The sequence below is a fragment of the Molossus molossus genome, unplaced genomic scaffold, assembly GCF_014108415.1.
Source record: "Molossus molossus isolate mMolMol1 unplaced genomic scaffold, mMolMol1.p scaffold_m16_p_12, whole genome shotgun sequence".
Taxonomy (NCBI): domain Eukaryota; kingdom Metazoa; phylum Chordata; class Mammalia; order Chiroptera; family Molossidae; genus Molossus; species Molossus molossus.
Window position 1 is genome coordinate 13,247,347 of NW_023425347.1, and position 17,343 is coordinate 13,264,689.

General features: G+C 46.0%; 2 protein-coding genes across 2 annotated transcripts in view; both read right to left on the minus strand.

Moving 5' to 3' along the window:
* Positions 1–17,343, minus strand: part of GCNT2 (glucosaminyl (N-acetyl) transferase 2 (I blood group)) — a 97,608-nt gene that overhangs the window by 56,908 nt on the left and 23,357 nt on the right. The window lies entirely within an intron of this gene.
* Positions 10,826–12,059, minus strand: LOC118627207 (N-acetyllactosaminide beta-1,6-N-acetylglucosaminyl-transferase). Its single transcript, XM_036257450.1, has one exon. The coding sequence runs from the start codon at positions 11,750–11,752 to the stop codon at positions 10,826–10,828; it is 927 nt and encodes a 308-aa protein (XP_036113343.1). The 5' UTR covers positions 11,753–12,059.

A 17,343-nucleotide genomic window follows, 5' to 3' on the forward strand; every position in this document is an offset into this window, starting at 1 on the left:
GCTGAAGGGCATATTAAAAATTATTTCCATCTGACTTAATTCAATAAATATGTATTTTTATCCCACTGGATGCTTGCTAGTTGGGCTGCTAAAAACAAAAACCAACCAACCAACCAAACAAACAAACAAAAATAGACCCCAAAGGGATTATGGCCCAGTCAAGGTAATATATTTACATTCATAATTATAATGCCAAGAAAATCGTAGAATGACATAAAAGAGGTACAACAAAGGTTACAAGCCTGTACAATTGAGAGAAAAAGATCAGGAAGACCTTCCTAAATGACAAGTCACTGAATGTAGATCTATTACGGTCATTATTTAAGTGGGAGAGACGGAGGAGATTGGCCGAAGTAAAGACAATGACATGCAGAAAAGCACCAAAGGCGCAGTGGTTTTTCTGAGCGTCCCTTTCAGGGAAAGCAGCAGTGGGAATTGACAGTGGAATAACATCGGTGACACTGAGGTGATATCCAATGGAGATTTATTGATATTCAATATGCCATGCTGAGAGGTTTATGCTGAATAATTCAGGAAGCTGTTGAAACTCACTGAAGCTTTTGGGACTGAGAAGTTATTCTTAGAGCTACGCCTGAAGAAGAAAAATATGTCAAGAGTGTGAGAAGGGTTTGAAGAGAGAGACGTGGGCCAGAGAGAACACTTGGAAGGGTCTAACAGTCTAGTTGAGAAGCACGGTGAGCCGGTTAGAGAGCAGTGACGGGAATAGGAGGCGCCACTCGCTAGACAGACAGAATGTGCAGAATGTGCTGATTAGATCCGGGCCCTGCCCGAGGGGCGGCTCACTGGAGAGTGGTGGTGCCAGTCACGGGGCAGCGGGAGAAGTGTGTCAGTGGGGGTGGAGGGAAGGTGGAGGGGTCATGTCAGCAGGTTCTAGGGAGCTGCAGGAGAGACATCAAAGGCAGGAGAAGTGTGGCGCGGGCCTGGGAGCACAGAGATGGGGCTGGGCTGTGGAAGGGAATGAGATCGGCACGGAAGAAAGAACAGCAAGAGCCAGACAGCAAGCCGAGGAGAGACTGGAAGGGGATATTCACTGAAAACTTAAATCTCCCTAACTCTGAATTTCTCTGAGAACAGTGGCTCTAAAACCAACTTTTAAGCAGGACGATGGCCACGGAAGTCGGAATCTGCTAAGGAGGGTGTAACAACTCACCGGCCGAATCAACTAGCCCTGAAAATGGATGGCGCTGGAGCGTCGGGCCCTTACCCGGCCGTGTCGGGGACGCGCGCGAGAGAATAGCTAGGATCTGGAAACAGCCCAAGTGCCCATCAGTAGATGAATGGATAAAAAAGCTGTGGTGCATGTACACAACGGAGTTCTATTCAGCTGTAAGAAAGAAAGATCTCATATCCTTTGAGACGACATGGAGGGACCTGGAGAGTATCATCCTAAGTGAAACAAGCCAAACAGAGAAAGACAAGTATCATATGATCTCACTTATTTGTGGAATATAATGAACATAACAGTCTGAGGAATGGGGCAGTCCCAGAGACGTGGAAGTAGGGTACAGACCGACAATCCCTAGAAGAGGGGGTGGGGAGGGAGAGATAAACCACAGAACTTATATGCATGTACGCATGAACAGTGGGCATGGACAGGGTGCGGAGGGGGGGGGAGGAGGGTGTCAATGGGGAAAAAGGAGAAACATCTGTAACAAAAATTCATTAATTAATTAAAAATAATAAATAAACAAATCAACAACAAAAACAATAAATAAAACCAACTTTCATCCAAGTCGCAAATTAGTAGTTGGTAACCAAGAATATGAAAAGAACAGAATTATCCATGTAAGACAAGTCTCTCAAGGAGGGATTATAAGAGCTGTGCCCTTTCCCACATTTGGGAACATGACAACTTTTTCAACATGGTGTGAGCGGTGGCTGGAAGTTCTGCCACGCAGCCAAAGGCCTGACAAAGTGTTGCTCAAAGGTTTCAGTCTTGGACAATTAGCTCTTCATAGCGCGTTGACCCCATCTGCCTTTCTAAGTGAAAACGACTTTTAGAAAAGAGTGATTGTGCCCCGGTTGGTGTGGCTCAGCAGTTGAGCATCGACCCATGCACCAAGAGATCGCCGGTTCGATTCCCGGTCAGGGCACATGCCCAGATTGTGAGCCTGATCCCCAGTGGGGGGCATGCAGGCGGCAGCCAGTCGGTGTTCTCTCTCATCAACGTTTCTACCTCTCCCTTCCTCTCTCTCTCTCTAAAAAAAGGAAATCAATAAAGAAGTAAAACGATCTGAATTTGTGCACTGATTTTGCCCATCACTAACTGTTCTAGAATTCAACACATATTTACAGAATAGGCTGCAAAGTCACTGTGGAAAGGAAGACAACATACAGTCATAATTCCTCTGGAACAAACCCTTGGGAACGTGTCATGTGAAAATGACACAAAGTCCCCAGATTTGCAACATGGCCAATTTCCCTTTAATCGTGTTTCAGAGTGGTTTCCTCTAACAAGCACCAGATGAAGTCGCTGGCTCAAGCTGAGGAGCTACGTTATGGGATGCACACTGAATTTTGACATTAGTGAGCCCCGGGAGCCAAGACTCAGCATGGAAATGAGCAGAACCCACTTCATGCTCACCCCAGACCTCAGACTCTCTGGACGGAATGGAGGGCAGGCGGGATGGCTACACTATTTAAACTTCCGCACACACTGTGTGTGTGTGTGTGTATGCAGTTGAGTTTGTGAAAGTTAAATAAATACAAGCTGAGATTCCATTGCTCACGCACCAGGAGTTGTGTGAGGAACAAGGAAGATGAAAAGTAGCAGGTGCAGGTGCTACCCTTGAAGCTCAGCCTAGAAATCCACTAGGAACACAAACAGCATTGCAAGACCACAGACAGTCCGGTGTGACACAGGAGGAGCGAGTCCACAGAAGCAAGAATTAGGAGAGGCTTTTTAGGGAATGTGACTCTAAGCTGAATTGTAAAGAAAAGCACATCAGTCCTGGCAAGTGTGTGACTCAGCTGGTTGGAGCATCATCCCAAACACCAAAAGGTGACGGGTTCGGTTCCCTGTCAGGGCACATACCTGGGATTCATATTTGATCCCCAGGTGGGGCATGTAGGAGAGGCAGCTGATTGGTTTTTGTTTTTTTCCATGTATCTTCAGATAGAGCAGGAGCAGGGAGACAGAGAGAAACATCGATGTGAGAGAGACACATCGATTGGTTGCCACCCGCACAACCCCAACTGGGGCCAGAGACAAACTGCAACAGAGATATGTGCCTTTGGCTGGAATCGAACCCGGGCCTCTTTGGTCCACGGGCCGATGCTCTAACCACTGAGCAAAACCAGCCAGGTTTGCTGATTGGTTTTTTTCTCTCTCTCCCTCCCTTCTCTCTAAAATCAACAAAAAGCATATTTTGGGTGAGGAAAAAGAAATTTGTTCTGAAGGGTCATTTTTAATGAAAAGCAACACTTTAAAAATAAGAAAAGAGAAGACAAGCATATCAGTCAGATGAGGGGGGAGGCTGGAAGAGCATCCGAAGCATCCTGGCAGACGGACTAGAAGGAGTCAAGGCACGAAGGTGGAAGAGGCACATTTGGGACCCCTAAACCTTCTGGTACAGCTGGGGTGCAGCAGGGGATAGGGTACAGTGACAGAAGGCGCTGGAAGGCCAAGGGGCCAGGATGCAATGAGCCTGTGCCCAGTGAAGGGGCTGGAATGTCATGCTGGAGGTGATAGGGATCCATAGAAGGTGTGACCACATGGTCAAGGTGCACTTTTTAAAATTTTATTAATTTTAAAGGGAGTCAAAGGGGGTAGAGAGAGAAACATCGATTTGTTGTTCCACTTATTTACGCATTCACTGGTTGATTCTTATATGTGCCCTGGCTGGGGATTGAACCTGCAACCTTGGTATATTACAATGATGCTCTAACCACCTGAACTACAGGCCAGGGCCCAAGGTGCATTTTTATGAAGGTCATCCTGTCCCTATGGAGAACGAGTTTAAGCAGGCTGAGAATGGAGTCAGGGAAAGTACTTAGAAAGAAATTAGACCCGTGTAGGAGAGAGATGGGGAGAGATGGACTGCGACCAGAAATGGAGAGGAGGCTGCTCGCTGAGGCCGATAGCAGATCAACGGAGAGAAGACTGAGAGCCAGATCCAGTTCATTGACTGTTGACTCTGTACCTGGCACCCTGCCGAACACATGCGCCCTTGTCTCGCTGCTCTGCCAGTAACCCTGTGGACGGGGTGCTGCCATGAGAGCAGGACCCTTATTTGTCTTATTCATCACCAGGTCCCCATACCTACTGCAGCTCCAGTGCGCAGTAATAACAACAACAACGATACAAACTAACACTGAAATTATGTACTGGTCCGACTCATTTAAGCCTCCCATATTTGATATGAATATTATTATTTTCTCTATTTTATAGGTGGGAAACCGAGGCCCCCACATTTAGGTAACTTATCCAAGGTCGCACAGCTTGTAAATGGCTGAGCAGGGATTCCAGCTCAGGCAGCGTGGCTCAGGGTCCATGCTGTCACCGTTTCTGCTCCGCTGCTCCCCAAGACTGAGCTGTACCCATGTCAGGCCACGTGGCTGACGATGGAGGAGCAAGGCCTCCAACCAGGTTCTCCGACTCTGGAACCCAAGCTCCAGGGAAAGGTAAATTGACAGGGATCGGGGTGATGAGAACTGAGGAGCTTGAGGTAACTGAGGGAGGTGTTGGATTCAGGGGCACACAAAGGGCGGGTAGGAGCTGAGTCCTGAGCGTAGGATGTGAGGTGCCCGATGCCCACACTCTCTCCTTCACTGTGCTCTGCTTGTGCAGCCGGGCACGTCACAGCCCCCGCGCTCCCACCCTCACATCCGTGAAATGTGGGCGTCAGTGCTGACTGGGTGACATTCTGGGGAAGGTTAAACTGAGGTACTGTGGGCCCGCAGGCAGATGTTCGATAAACAGCCGTTTCCTCCTCTTTCCAGCACCTTCTGCTCACCTGGAAAAGCCAACGGCTCCAGGAAAATGGGCTATAAATACCGCGATGACAGAAGGAACAAGAGAGATCATTCTTGGGTGGGTCCAATGGCATAATCACTCCATGAGCTTAGGCAGACTCACAGTTAGCTAGGTTTCATTTTCTGAACACTTGTATTGCAATGATTAAATGATGACTTTGTGAAACAAGGTTCAATTTAATGCAAACGTGTAACATTAATCTTACCTTTCCTTCCCCTAGATGTTTACTTTTATTCTTATTTCTTGCTAGGTATAGATAATATGTCTCTTTGAACAAGTCACATATTTTATTTTATGTTTTAAATTATTTTTCCTTTATTGATTTTAGAGAGAGGGGAAGTGAGAAGGAGAGATAGAAATATTGATGAGAGAGAACATCAATTGGCCACCTCCTGCATGCCCTCCACTGGGGATTTGGCCCACAACCTGGGCATGTGCCCTGACCACAAATTGAACCGGCGACCTCTTGGTGCACGGGTTGACACTCAACCACTGAGCCACACCAGCCGGACTGAACAAGTCACATATTTTAATCTTAAATTTTCTGATTCTGCAAAATGGAAACAATAGCTCTCGTACAGGGTTCTTATAAAAATTAAAGGAGCTCATGTACAATAAATCCTTTTGCAAACTAGGTACGGTCCAAATATAATAAAGGAACATTATTAAAAATGGGTGCATGAGGGAAAAGCTGTATGCTTACTAAGTTCATGCCACTTCCACAAAAGCAGTTTAATTACCCTTCTCTAAGTTAAGTAGCTCATGTGCTTACAGCTATGTGTCTCATTAAATCAGCAATTTTCAACCAGTGTGCCACCAGAATTTTTAAAACATGCAGTACCTGCCTATTTAATCAGGGGCACTGACCTCTTTTCCCTTAGATTGTCAAATAAACGAATGATAGCAGCCAACCAACAATAGCTGTCTGGTGTGAATGAATCAGAATTATAGTTATTTTTCTTGTCAGATCCATAAAAACTATAACATATTCTTTGGTGTGCCGCAGAATCCTAGCAATGAGTTTGTGTGTGCCAGGAGATGGGAAAGGTTGAAAATCACTGCATTCAATCTTGCCCCTCCGATGTGTGCAGATGGTCAGAACCATTCTGCAGTGGGCTCTGCTTCTGTCTGCCCAGCATCACCCTGAGTAACTGTCCTCCAGCATAGCCTGCCCCTAACCTCTAGCTCTAGTGTGAGAAAGTAACCCAAGAAAGGCTGGCCAGCATTCTTCACCCCTGTTTTATTTAGGGATAGGGATTTGGACCAAGCAGAACCAATCCAGGACTCCCTCGAGCTGCTCTAGAACTATCAGAGAAAAGACTTTGTTTTTCCCTCGAAGTGCCAGCGGTCAGAACCGAACACCTGGAGCTACTTCTGGCCATTTCTGACACCACGTGGGGAGAACCTGCCTCAAGGAGACCTCCAGGGACAGAGGCAGAGCGTTCAGGTGACCAACTCACCCAGTTTGCCTGGGACATTCTTGGTCCGAGCATTGAAAGATCCGTTCCAGGACCCACCCTCAGACCTGGACAGACAGGGATGGCTGGTCTCCCCGAGGAGAGACGACCTGACAAAAAGAGCCTTGAATATATTGTTCCAACTTTTGATCCAGCTTCATTGGAGCCCATCCTTGAGCATCTTAACTGTGTCCCAGTAGGTCCTGGTGTCTGTAAGCATTCCAGTTGCGTTTCTGTCAAAGAGTCAAAGCACATTCCCAGAGAATGTGCCCATATAAATAACACTCAAAGTTTAAAAAGCAAAAATAAATCCAAGTGGGAAACACTATTTTTAAAAGAGAAAAATGAGGAAATGTAATCACGTAATCACTTCTGAGGCTGAGATCATTTATTTGACAGAGGAGCTCTGAAAAAAAATGTATACCAAGTGGAAAGGGAGGAGAAGCAAATGAAAACATTCTTATGGAAGAAAAACATCATGGCATGAGAAAGGTCAGAGTCATGCATGAGCGAAAATTCACAAGAACAAACTTGTGTAGTGAGAGAAAAAGGAGCTGAAGCCAAATCCTGCAGCAGCTTTGCCTTTTCAATAGAGAAGGGCCGGCCCTGGAATGGGACAAGTTAGCCAACCGAACGGAGAAGAAAACGAGACCACCACCAGCTTCTGCAGGTGCTAGACAACTGGACACGACTTCAGGCAAAAATCTAAGTGGCCTCTAACGCTCTGCCCTGGGACAGGTAGGCAAAAGAAAATGCTAGAGGAATAACCAGAAAAGCCAGAGAAAAAGGGCTTTTCTTAAGGAGACATAGCAGCAGTGGTGACAAAGATTGGAGAAGTTAGAAAATGTAAGTGTGCACCAGCATTCGGGGTGAGGGCTGCTAGCGCAGCTGGGTGCTCTGTACTGTGAGTCAAAGAAATCTGTGCTCCCGGGTTTCCTTTGAGGATGCAGTTAGAGGGGTCCAGACTGTCTGTATACACGAGCCACAGAGGATGGGACGACAGCCACTCTGTCTGGCCTCCTTGAAGAAGGATGTGAGACTGGGGCTCCCAAGGAACTCTTTCTGGGCCCCCCATTTCTGTTTCTAATGCCATATGGAAAAAGCCTCAGGACTGAAAACTGAGAGGGAAGTTATTTTCTCAATAGAAAGACAACATAAAAAAAGCAGCTTGAAGGTATGCGATTTAGTGCTACTTTTATAAATATCCTTTTTATTGAGTCCCACCAATTTTAATCTGTTTTCGCTTTGTTGATATCTCATTATAGGGCACTAATCATTTTCTTTTTTTTTTTTTCTTATCCTTGTTCTATTTATCTTCAGACTCTTCAGATAGAGTGGGAGGGAGGGAGAGAGAGAGAAACATCGATGTGAGAGGGACACATCGACTGGCTGCCTCCTGCACAATCCCGACCAGGGCCAAGGACAAACTGCAACTGAGGTACATGCCCTTGGCCGGAATTGAACCTGGGACTCACTAGTCCATGGGCCGATGCTCTACCACTGAGCCAAACCGGCCAGGGCTAATTATTTTCTTAGTCATATCACTCTTGTGGGTGTTTGTGGGAACCCCATATGCCTGTGCAGGATCTTTCTAACGCACACTCTTTAATTTGGGACGTTTGGGAGAAAGAGAAGAGGAAATTTGGAGGAAGGGAAGGAGGAGCCCTCGCTGACCTGCACATTTGCAAAAAAAGAAGCTTATGCTGTATCTACTGAAGAACTTTCCCCTTAAAACATGACACTGAACGCGGGACAGATATGGCTCCAGCTTGTCTGCTAATAAAGAAGCAGATTCACACAGCAAATCTTAAATCACAAAGAATGCTCAAGCCTAACAGCTGGGGAGACTGGGTAAGGGATTGAATTCTACGTTGCCTTTGAAGATGAGGTCGCCAACACTGGGGTTAGCGTGTTCGATGTTTGTCTTCTTTAATTGCTGTCATTCAGAAAGGCCCCTCCTACAAGCAGGATGTTCTTTTGCTGTGTCCCTGACCCAAGATGTCATCCAGAGTCTAAGAGAGGAAAGCGGCAACGCCCCAGGAAATGTCACATTACCCTGAAACACTTGCCTTGCAGAATCAGACCTAGCAGCCCAGACAGGGCTGTGCTCACCTGCCTCCCTGGAGAGTCGCTCTCTTCACCGCACTGTCACCCCAACTTCCTACAAGGGGAATGGGATGCATTCGCCAGAGCTAACGGGCAACTCGGAGTCCAGACTCCCCAGCATTCCCACCTTCCTATAAACTGACAGCCGTGCTGCGCGTCTATGTGGCTCTGGCCACTGTGTCTTCTGCAAAGAGAAGCGTGTGCAGGGACAAAAGGGGTCTTGCTACCTGTGCCCCCATTTTGTAAGGGCGAGGTTTGAGCTTCCCAGAGGTTATGTGGTTTACATGGGGCCCTGCTGTTGCTGTGACAAAGCAGAAGCCAGCAGGCCACCCCGAAGACCCACGGCAAACACGGTTTTCTCTCCTCGCCTCCCTGGGCGCTGCTCTGGGCGCCGCTCTGGGTGCCCACCCTGTCTGCTTGATGAGGGCTGGGACAGGAGGAGGGGCTAAGGAAAAAGAGGGGGAGATGGAAGTTTCTTTTTTTCCCCCTTCATTTTCTTACATTGATTTGATGTTGCTAAGACTGACTTTCCTGTCAAAGTAACCACAGATGCTTAATACTCATCAAAACCCATGTTTTTCTTTCCTTAAAAAGCGACAATTCAGGCTTTGCTAAGTTACAAAATGCCTTCATGTCAGTATGACGTCTAAGGAAACACACGGCTAGAACCAAACGTGTGCAAACTTTAAGGTAACAGTGAAAACAGAAAGGAAGTAAATATTTAACTATGAAAATCAGCCTCTAAGTCCCTAATAGTCTCAAATTCTATGTCAACAATGGAAACAACAGCTAGAAGGTGAGCAGCTGGGGCCGCAGGGACAGGGAGGTCAGGAAGGGGAGCAGGCCCAGGACGAGGGCCAGCCCGGTTCCCAGGCCGTCACCCTGGGCGCAGAGCCCGCGCAGTCCTGTCCAGAGCAGGCTGGCATGTCTGTGGCCCAGCGGGCCCTGCAGCTGAGCACCTACCAGTGTCCCCAGCTTGGCAGCCGTCCAGCCACCAGAACAATGATTGCTTTTCTCTTGCCATAATAATGCTGTCGAGTTCATCAGAGATCCATTTTGTATTTCTCATCGAGTCCCTGTTTCCTTCAGAAGAAATCCTATCGTGTTTTACATAGTTTTAAAAATAGTTGATCTGCCCCATTAGTAAAAGTAGAAATGTTTTGACGAAAAAGAAGAGTTTCTCTTAGAATCTCAATATTTATCTGAAGTAAAAAACAACTATATATATACATACCTATATACACACACACATAAATATATATACATATATGTACACACACACACATTATATATATAAATTTAATCTACACCTATGATATGGTACACGCATGAGTCCACATATCCTGTCGACTGGGTCTTAGGGAGATGGCTGTGGGGCTACAGTAAAGCCTTATACTTTGCCATCCATTCACTCATCCACTCACCCATCTAATATATTTTTATTGAGCATTTACTATATGTTCCAAACATTGAAGATACAGCAGTTAACAAGCTAGAAACGGCCTGACTTCGTGGAACCAATGCAGAGGAAGCCAAGAATAAACCCACGCAAGTAAGTTAATGTGACAAATTCCAGATGGTGATAAACTCTTAAAAGGAAAAGCAGGGTGGGAGGTCAGCTCAGAGGACATCTGGCTGATAAGAAGGAGCCTGTGCCAGGCAAGGGGTAGGCAGGAGAATGGCTGAGGCAAAGGCCCCGGGGTAAGAGTGAGTCTGACAAATTTGGGAGAAAGAAAGAAGTCTAGTGGGGATTGAGAACAATAATATCTATTGTGGTATTTGTAGGCAAAGTGGAGAGAGGAAATGCAGCCACTGCATCAGTAGAGCAGATAGATCTCATTCTTGGTGTGTCTATGGAGTAAAGCAAAGAAAATAACCAAACATTCATGACCATGGAAAATTCAATCCCAAGCTTCTCTTTTTCTAAATAATGCCTCTAAATATTAGGTTATTGCATATTCTGTTTCAAAACAACAGAGAATAATTTCAGGACCTAGTCTGGCAAAGCCTATTGACTTAGAATGAATGTTATCAGTAAGATGATAAATGCAAATGAACACGATGAACTGCAAAGCAATACCACTGAAACGTATTATTTGGCCGGGCTATTGTACTGCATTATCACATAAAAAAACATCATTCTGCATTTAGAAAGAATTAGGGTGAACTCTACGTTTCAGTTTTCCTGTTCTATTCGAATAAAAAGGAGCCAGCTCCCGAGAAGCCCTTTCGAGTGCGGCATCTCCATCACGTCAAACACGGAATCTCACATACCTGGAATCCTATTGAGCGTCACCCAGAAATGTTCATCAGGACTGAAAGTGTCTTTGGACCACTGGAGCAAATCAACAGCCCGTGGGTCACGGAGCACAAAGTTGGAAAATTCTCTGGACAGAGCCACATAGGCAGAGCCAAAATAAATGGTGAGATTGTGGGGAGGAGGTGGCTTCAGCGCCGTGGTTCTTATCACATAGGAAAGCTCCTTCCCCAGATGCTCTCGGTGGACATACTTAGTCCGTCCAATTGCATGAGCTGGGGGCAGCACGCCCGGGGTAATGTTTTTCCCTTTAAATCCTTTCAGATACTGAACTATTTCCTTGTTGGTTTTCAGGGGGAAATCTTGCCCACAGGTGTTGATGGCGTACTTCCACGGGACCTCCGAGGCCACCAGGTCTTTGATGCAGTTCAGGTCAGCCTGGAGCCTGGAAATCCCTCCATAGACAACCGGCTCCGTCTTGGAAGCCAGGAAGGCGTTTGGGAAGCAGCTCAGTAACTGCTCCACAGCACCTTTAAACTCAGCTGTCGCCTTTTCGTCCACATGGACGCAGTAGACATTTTGGGGCATGTAAGTAGCTCGGAAGAGCCTTGCAAAGGTATCGAAATTGTGATGGATGACCATTATATAAGCCAAAGGAAATTCAGCCTCTTCTCTGGACAAAGGGGCCGTGATATAGTGGCCCTGGGTCAGATATTCTTTGCAAGAAGACTTCTTGTATATCATTAGTTTGTCTCTCCAGAGGAAAGGTGTTTTGCCTTTGATAAAGGATGTGCAAACTTGAGTCAGCATCAGAGTGTCCGAATTATTCTGCTTCTGGAAGCTTTGCTCTCCCCCAAAACTGAACACATAGAACACGATGAAAACGATGACACAAGAGACAGAAACTATAAAGAGGTAACGCATCGATGAAGACATGCCTCCAAGAGGAGCGAGGTTTCAAAGATGGTGAAAATCTGTAAGTCCTTTCCCCAACTTACTTTTTCCTCTGAGTTCTTATTTTGGTACATACTCCAGTAATTTCTACCCTGAAGGCGACGCTGTGAGTTTATTCAGTTTCATGCCGGGAGTCCAGCTGCTGACTCTGTCCTCATGCTGATATTAGCAACCGATCCCGCCTCGTTCTCTGCCTCTCTCAAACCGCCTTTGTCTAAATCCCAGTAGCAGGTTGCTTAAGCCCAGCCTTGCTCCCTCCTTCTGCCTCCGGGCTTGCATCTGCGAGCTGTTTCACGAAAACCCTGCTAACTGCTTTCCCCTGCAGATTTAGTTTCTCAGGTCTCCTTCCTTTCATTTCCCATTCCCCCGCCTTCCCTCCCCCACCCCTTGTTATTGCCCATCGGTGAATTAGCACGGGCGAAAGCCAAAGTTGAAATGATGTGTTCTGGCAGGCATGTGTTTCCTGCTAGTCATCTGACAGGCTGCGGCACCCACCCCCTCTTGCTGCTCATGGCAGTGATCCATAACCTGCCCGGCTCTCCCAGCACGCTCCGTGGGATGGAGCCTCCGCTCTCAAATATGCTGCTCTAATGAAAAAGAATGACTGAGGTGACAAGTGCAATAAACCTCATCCATCCCGGCTCTGCAAAGCTCTCCTGCCCTGCCCCTCCGTGGTCTAATGCACGAGCTTACAGGAGTTCCAGTCCCCGGGGATCTAAAACGGCAGGGATCCTGGTCTTGTGACTTTGAGATTAGGCGACAGCGTCTCTCGTCCCACTTCCACCATCCACTGGGGGGCTGTCATACGATGTTGGGGGCAAAGGATCAAGTTTCGAGCTACATCCCCTGATTTAGATGAGACTGTAAAGCTGCACTGCAAAGGACTTGAATCCAGGCCCCAAGTGATGCTCAGATTAGGGGACCCCGGGGCTGTTCAGGTTTTCCCCACCCAGAGCACATCATCTAATGCTCAGGGACGTGCTTCATTGCTGCCCAGTTATGTTTATCAACCATCTAGGAAAGGGATGCTGGTCTTCCTATTTGTAAACGAATAGAGTTTTGGCTGAGGAGCACCAAGCTCTTTCTCTTAAAAGGTTCTCTTCTTCAACCTTTCGCTTTTCCACCAGCTACTTTTGAATATAAATTAAGATATTCTATTTAAAATGACAGAAACACCAGTTCAACTAGGGAACGCCTTCCCATTGCTCCTCACGGTGTATCTGAACTTCGCACCTCAAGGCCTCCACACTCCAGCCTCAGGGTGGAGATGGGGCCCCGCCCCACCCCAGGGAGAAATAATGTCCTTTCATGCATCTTCTCCCCTTCCTTTGGAAAAGTCTCTGCTGTTGAAGGACTAGAACAATACAGCTAGGCTGACCGCTTGCTTTTAGCACGGTGGGAAGAGCAATGCCACCCCGGATCCGAGGTACCCACTCCCCCTGAGTGTTCATCCTTCTCGTTCTCACTGTGCCCCTTGCTCGGTCTCTCAGTCTGGACTTCGCTCTCCTCTCTGCCTTACTGAGCTGTCCTCATTCTTTAAGACCCATCACAAATAAGCTCTGCACAGACGCCACCTCTGGATTTGTAGGCAAAGTGGAGAGAGGAAATGCAGCCACTGCATCAGCAGAGCAGATCAATCCCATTCTTGGTGTGTCTATGGAGTAAAGCAAAGAAAATAACCAAACATTCATGACCATGGAAAATTCAATCCCAAGCTTCTCTTTTTCTAAATAATGCCTCTAAATATTAGGTTATTGTATATTCTGTTTCAAAACAACAGAGAATCATTTCAGGACCTAGTCTGGCAAAGCCTATTGACTTAGGATGAATGTTAAAATATTTGCATTTTGACCAAGTGTTTGGTACACAGATCCATAAGTTAACTAGGCCAACGGGGCTGTTTACATGATTAATTCCAACTGGCCAATAACACAGGGGTTCAGTATACACAGGCATTAACAATGTTTCTATATTAAGAAATATAGATAGTAGCCAAATTGAGAACTTTCATAATCCTTCTGTGTTCAGTCCTTTACTTCAAGTGGCTGGTTTTCCTCTCTGCCCTTTCCGTTGTCCTTGGGCCAATTTCCCCTACCCTCAGGTTCTGTTTTTAAGAAATCCTTACAGGAAAACTTTTTTAAAAACCTCATAGGAATCAGGCCTGCTTATCCCAAACAGACACCGTGCGTTATTCTGCCGCTGAGACGGAACAACGGTCTTCCCGCCTGCCTTGTCTGCAGGCAAGGACAGGGGTGACCCCCGCAGCCCTGGCAACGCGCCTGTCACTCACTTTGTAAGCAGTTATTCCTGAACTAGCCAATTATTCTGGCTGGACATGTTTATCCTCCCCTAGGGCCACCTTGAAAGCTTACTTTTTGTTCCATTTAGAAATGTTTAGTTTATTTGTACATTTTAAAGACATTTTTCCAGTTGTGATACTACCTAGAACACAGCTCCAAAATGAAGAGGGTATCCTTTCTTTGCAATGGTGGGAGACTCAGGTCTCAGAGAAGTAGAGATAATCAAAGGGGAGGAAGAACGTCCTCCGACACCTCGGCACCTCCAGGCTCTGCGTGTGAAGGGGCAAGAGAACACTTGCCTGGCACTGGAGGAGGTGGTGAAGGGAGCCGCACACTGGGTGCTGCTGCCCAGGCTGTGAGACCCTCAGGAAGGCATCAGGCGGTTGTGCTGCTGCCAAAGAAGCGCCACCTTAGGTGGAGGGTGCTCCCAGGCAACATGTGCCAACTGGAGGAGGAACGGGAGCAAAATGAATCATGGTGCGAAAGTACATGTCAGCCCACGTATGCGGCGTGCACACATTAATAATAAAAAACTATTCGATGTAAACAAAGTCTCTCAAATTATGAGGTAAAGGTGCTAACTACTTCTTAATTAATATGTTTCCTAGAAACAATTTCAAGGCTCTCACGAGGCCTTTAGGCCTATAGCTATTCACAGAATATCAGATACTGCATATTGTTTGAAGCTTTTCTTAAATAGAGAAATGAACATAGGGGAAGGATTTAAAGTCCCAGGGACACTAAGGAATTCACGACTGGGAATTAGAGGAAAGTCTAGACTTATTTTTCCATCCCCTCAAGCTGGTAATGTAGATGTACATTACCTTATGTATACTATTCATTTATTCATTTATGTGTAGAGTGAATGAATGAATGAATGAATGAATGAATGAAGTAGTCCACACCTCCAGGGTTCCAGGTACCCATGGGTAAATGAACTCTCAATTAGAATTGGAAACACAGCAACTAGTATCTTTTATTTTGACAAACAAAAACTCTAACCACACTAAACAGATAGATTAAATAACAAAAATCTCCACAACTTTTAATCAAATTTCTGGGGGAAACCATGAAAAATATGTTTTTTCTTATGTCAAGGAAAGGTTGTCCACTAACTCCCACAATATTAGTCACTGGGCATGGTGCAAGTCACTCTACGCCTTTCACTGATTATGTGATCTTAGATCTCTCTTGCTTCATCTTCAAACAGGAGATTCTCTGCGGTACTTTTAGCTTCAGTGAGCTATAGTTCAGTATGTGTGAGGTGAATCTGCTAAGCCCAGTGATGGAATTCAAGTGTGAGTATGGTCCCTGTCCTGGAGGAGATTATATCTTCCCTACGATTCAAAAGACATACGACAGAAAATACAACCAACGAAACAGGGAAGACCATGATAAGTTCCAAACAAGAGGTTACCTACTAAAGGTCATGGGAGCTCAGAGGACAAGAAGTTCCGTTGGAGCTGGAAAGGTCAGAAAGGGCTTGCACTGGTGAGATCAGACACGCAGAGCAGGGAGGAGGCATTCCAGTCGGAGAGACTGTGAGAGAGCAAGAACACCAACCAGGAAAGCCAGTGTAGAGAACCTGGGGGGGGGGGGGGGCGCGTGAATCTAGGACTTCTCTGGCATGGCAACAGAGACAAACATTCAGATCAGTAAACCATTATCTCAGAGTGCCAGGAGTGTCGGCACTTTTGCCCCATTCCTATTCCAGCCCAGCGACTCGCTGGAGGCCTGCGTTCAGCGCTTGCTGAATAGGCCCGGAATCACCTGGGCATTGGAACGTGCGATTGTCAACTGTGGAAAAAAGGAGTGTTGAAGCCCATGTTTACACAATCTTTTCATTTCTATATTAGAATAGCATGAGCTAGGAGAGCCCTCCATGATTTTTTTTTCTTTAAGCCGATTTCTAGTTATCCAGGGGTATGGTGTCACTGTACAAGTAGCACCTTGTCCTTTCTTCTCTTTCAGCGTCCACCTACAGAGACCTGACGTAAACGCACATCAGCCTGACCTCGACTCGCACCCTCCCGTGCATCTTACCTTTGTTTAACTGCAGGTACTAAGGCAGACTTCATCACCTTTTCATAATTGGTCTGGGACTTGTTTTTCCATTCTCAATTAACTGCTACTCTTCAGTTGGGAAAGAAATTGAGGGGACATAGGCTTGAGCACATACACTAGGCTTATAATGTGAAATAACAGCCAGAAGGGAATCGAAGGACTGGCTCCGATAACGTTTGTTGAGGTAGCTCTGAGAAGCTAAGTAATATTTGCAGAGAGGTTAGGTAAACGAAGGGAGATTGGATCCATTCTTGGGCTCACTGATGGCTGTTCCCTGAAAGGTCGTTCCTGTGTGGTTTGCTTCATTATTATAGCATGTCAAATGACTCGGGGAGTCATTCTTAATTATAAAATATCAGCATTAACTTTTTTCCCCTTGAAGTAAGAATAATTCACCAGAAAGCAGAAAATGGTGACAATCCAATTCACTTTGGACAGCCACGTGAGTGATTCTGTTCTGGGTGGCCAGATGGTTTGTAAATGGAACTTTTTTCCAAATGATGATGATCATGATGTTAAAGAGGAGAAGGAAGGAGACATTGCCAAGCACATCTTTAACTGAAATGATGATTCTCCCGTAACTGAGAGTCCTCCAGTGGGGTTCACTGGGGAAAATCCACCTTCTCCTGGGACCCAATCATTTTTACTTTCTACACCAGTCATCTAATTAGCTACAGAAGACGTTGTTGCCTAGATCACAAAACCCAAAACACTATTTCAAACTCTCATCTTAGAGGAGGGGAAGTTCAACATACAGAATTTTAAAGGCCTAGGTGGCAGATGCAGAAGGGGGTCATGCTAGATCATAGATATAATGGCAGTGTCAGCTGAAATGATCTGCATCTGATTTGGATGTAGCAAAGTGTCATGGAAACACTTCCTGGCTGCTAAAACAGCTAAGCAAATGCGTTGGAAGAAGTGTACACAGATTCAAATAGGCACATTCAAAGCAGGCACAGAGAGGCGGCAATCTTCCGGTAGCAATTAGAAATATGAAGAGGCTGAAATTTAGGGGCTTAGAAAGTGAAAAATAAGTCATCCAATTATCATTTCACGATGAAACTTACCATATGTAAATTTACACATGGAAGTCAATTGTTTAATCCAAGCAGAGTAACTGACTCAAATGTTTTACCAAAACATTTATTGGCATTCAGCCAAACCAGGGGTGTCTATGGCTTGGGGCTAAGAATAGCTTGCAGACTTCTG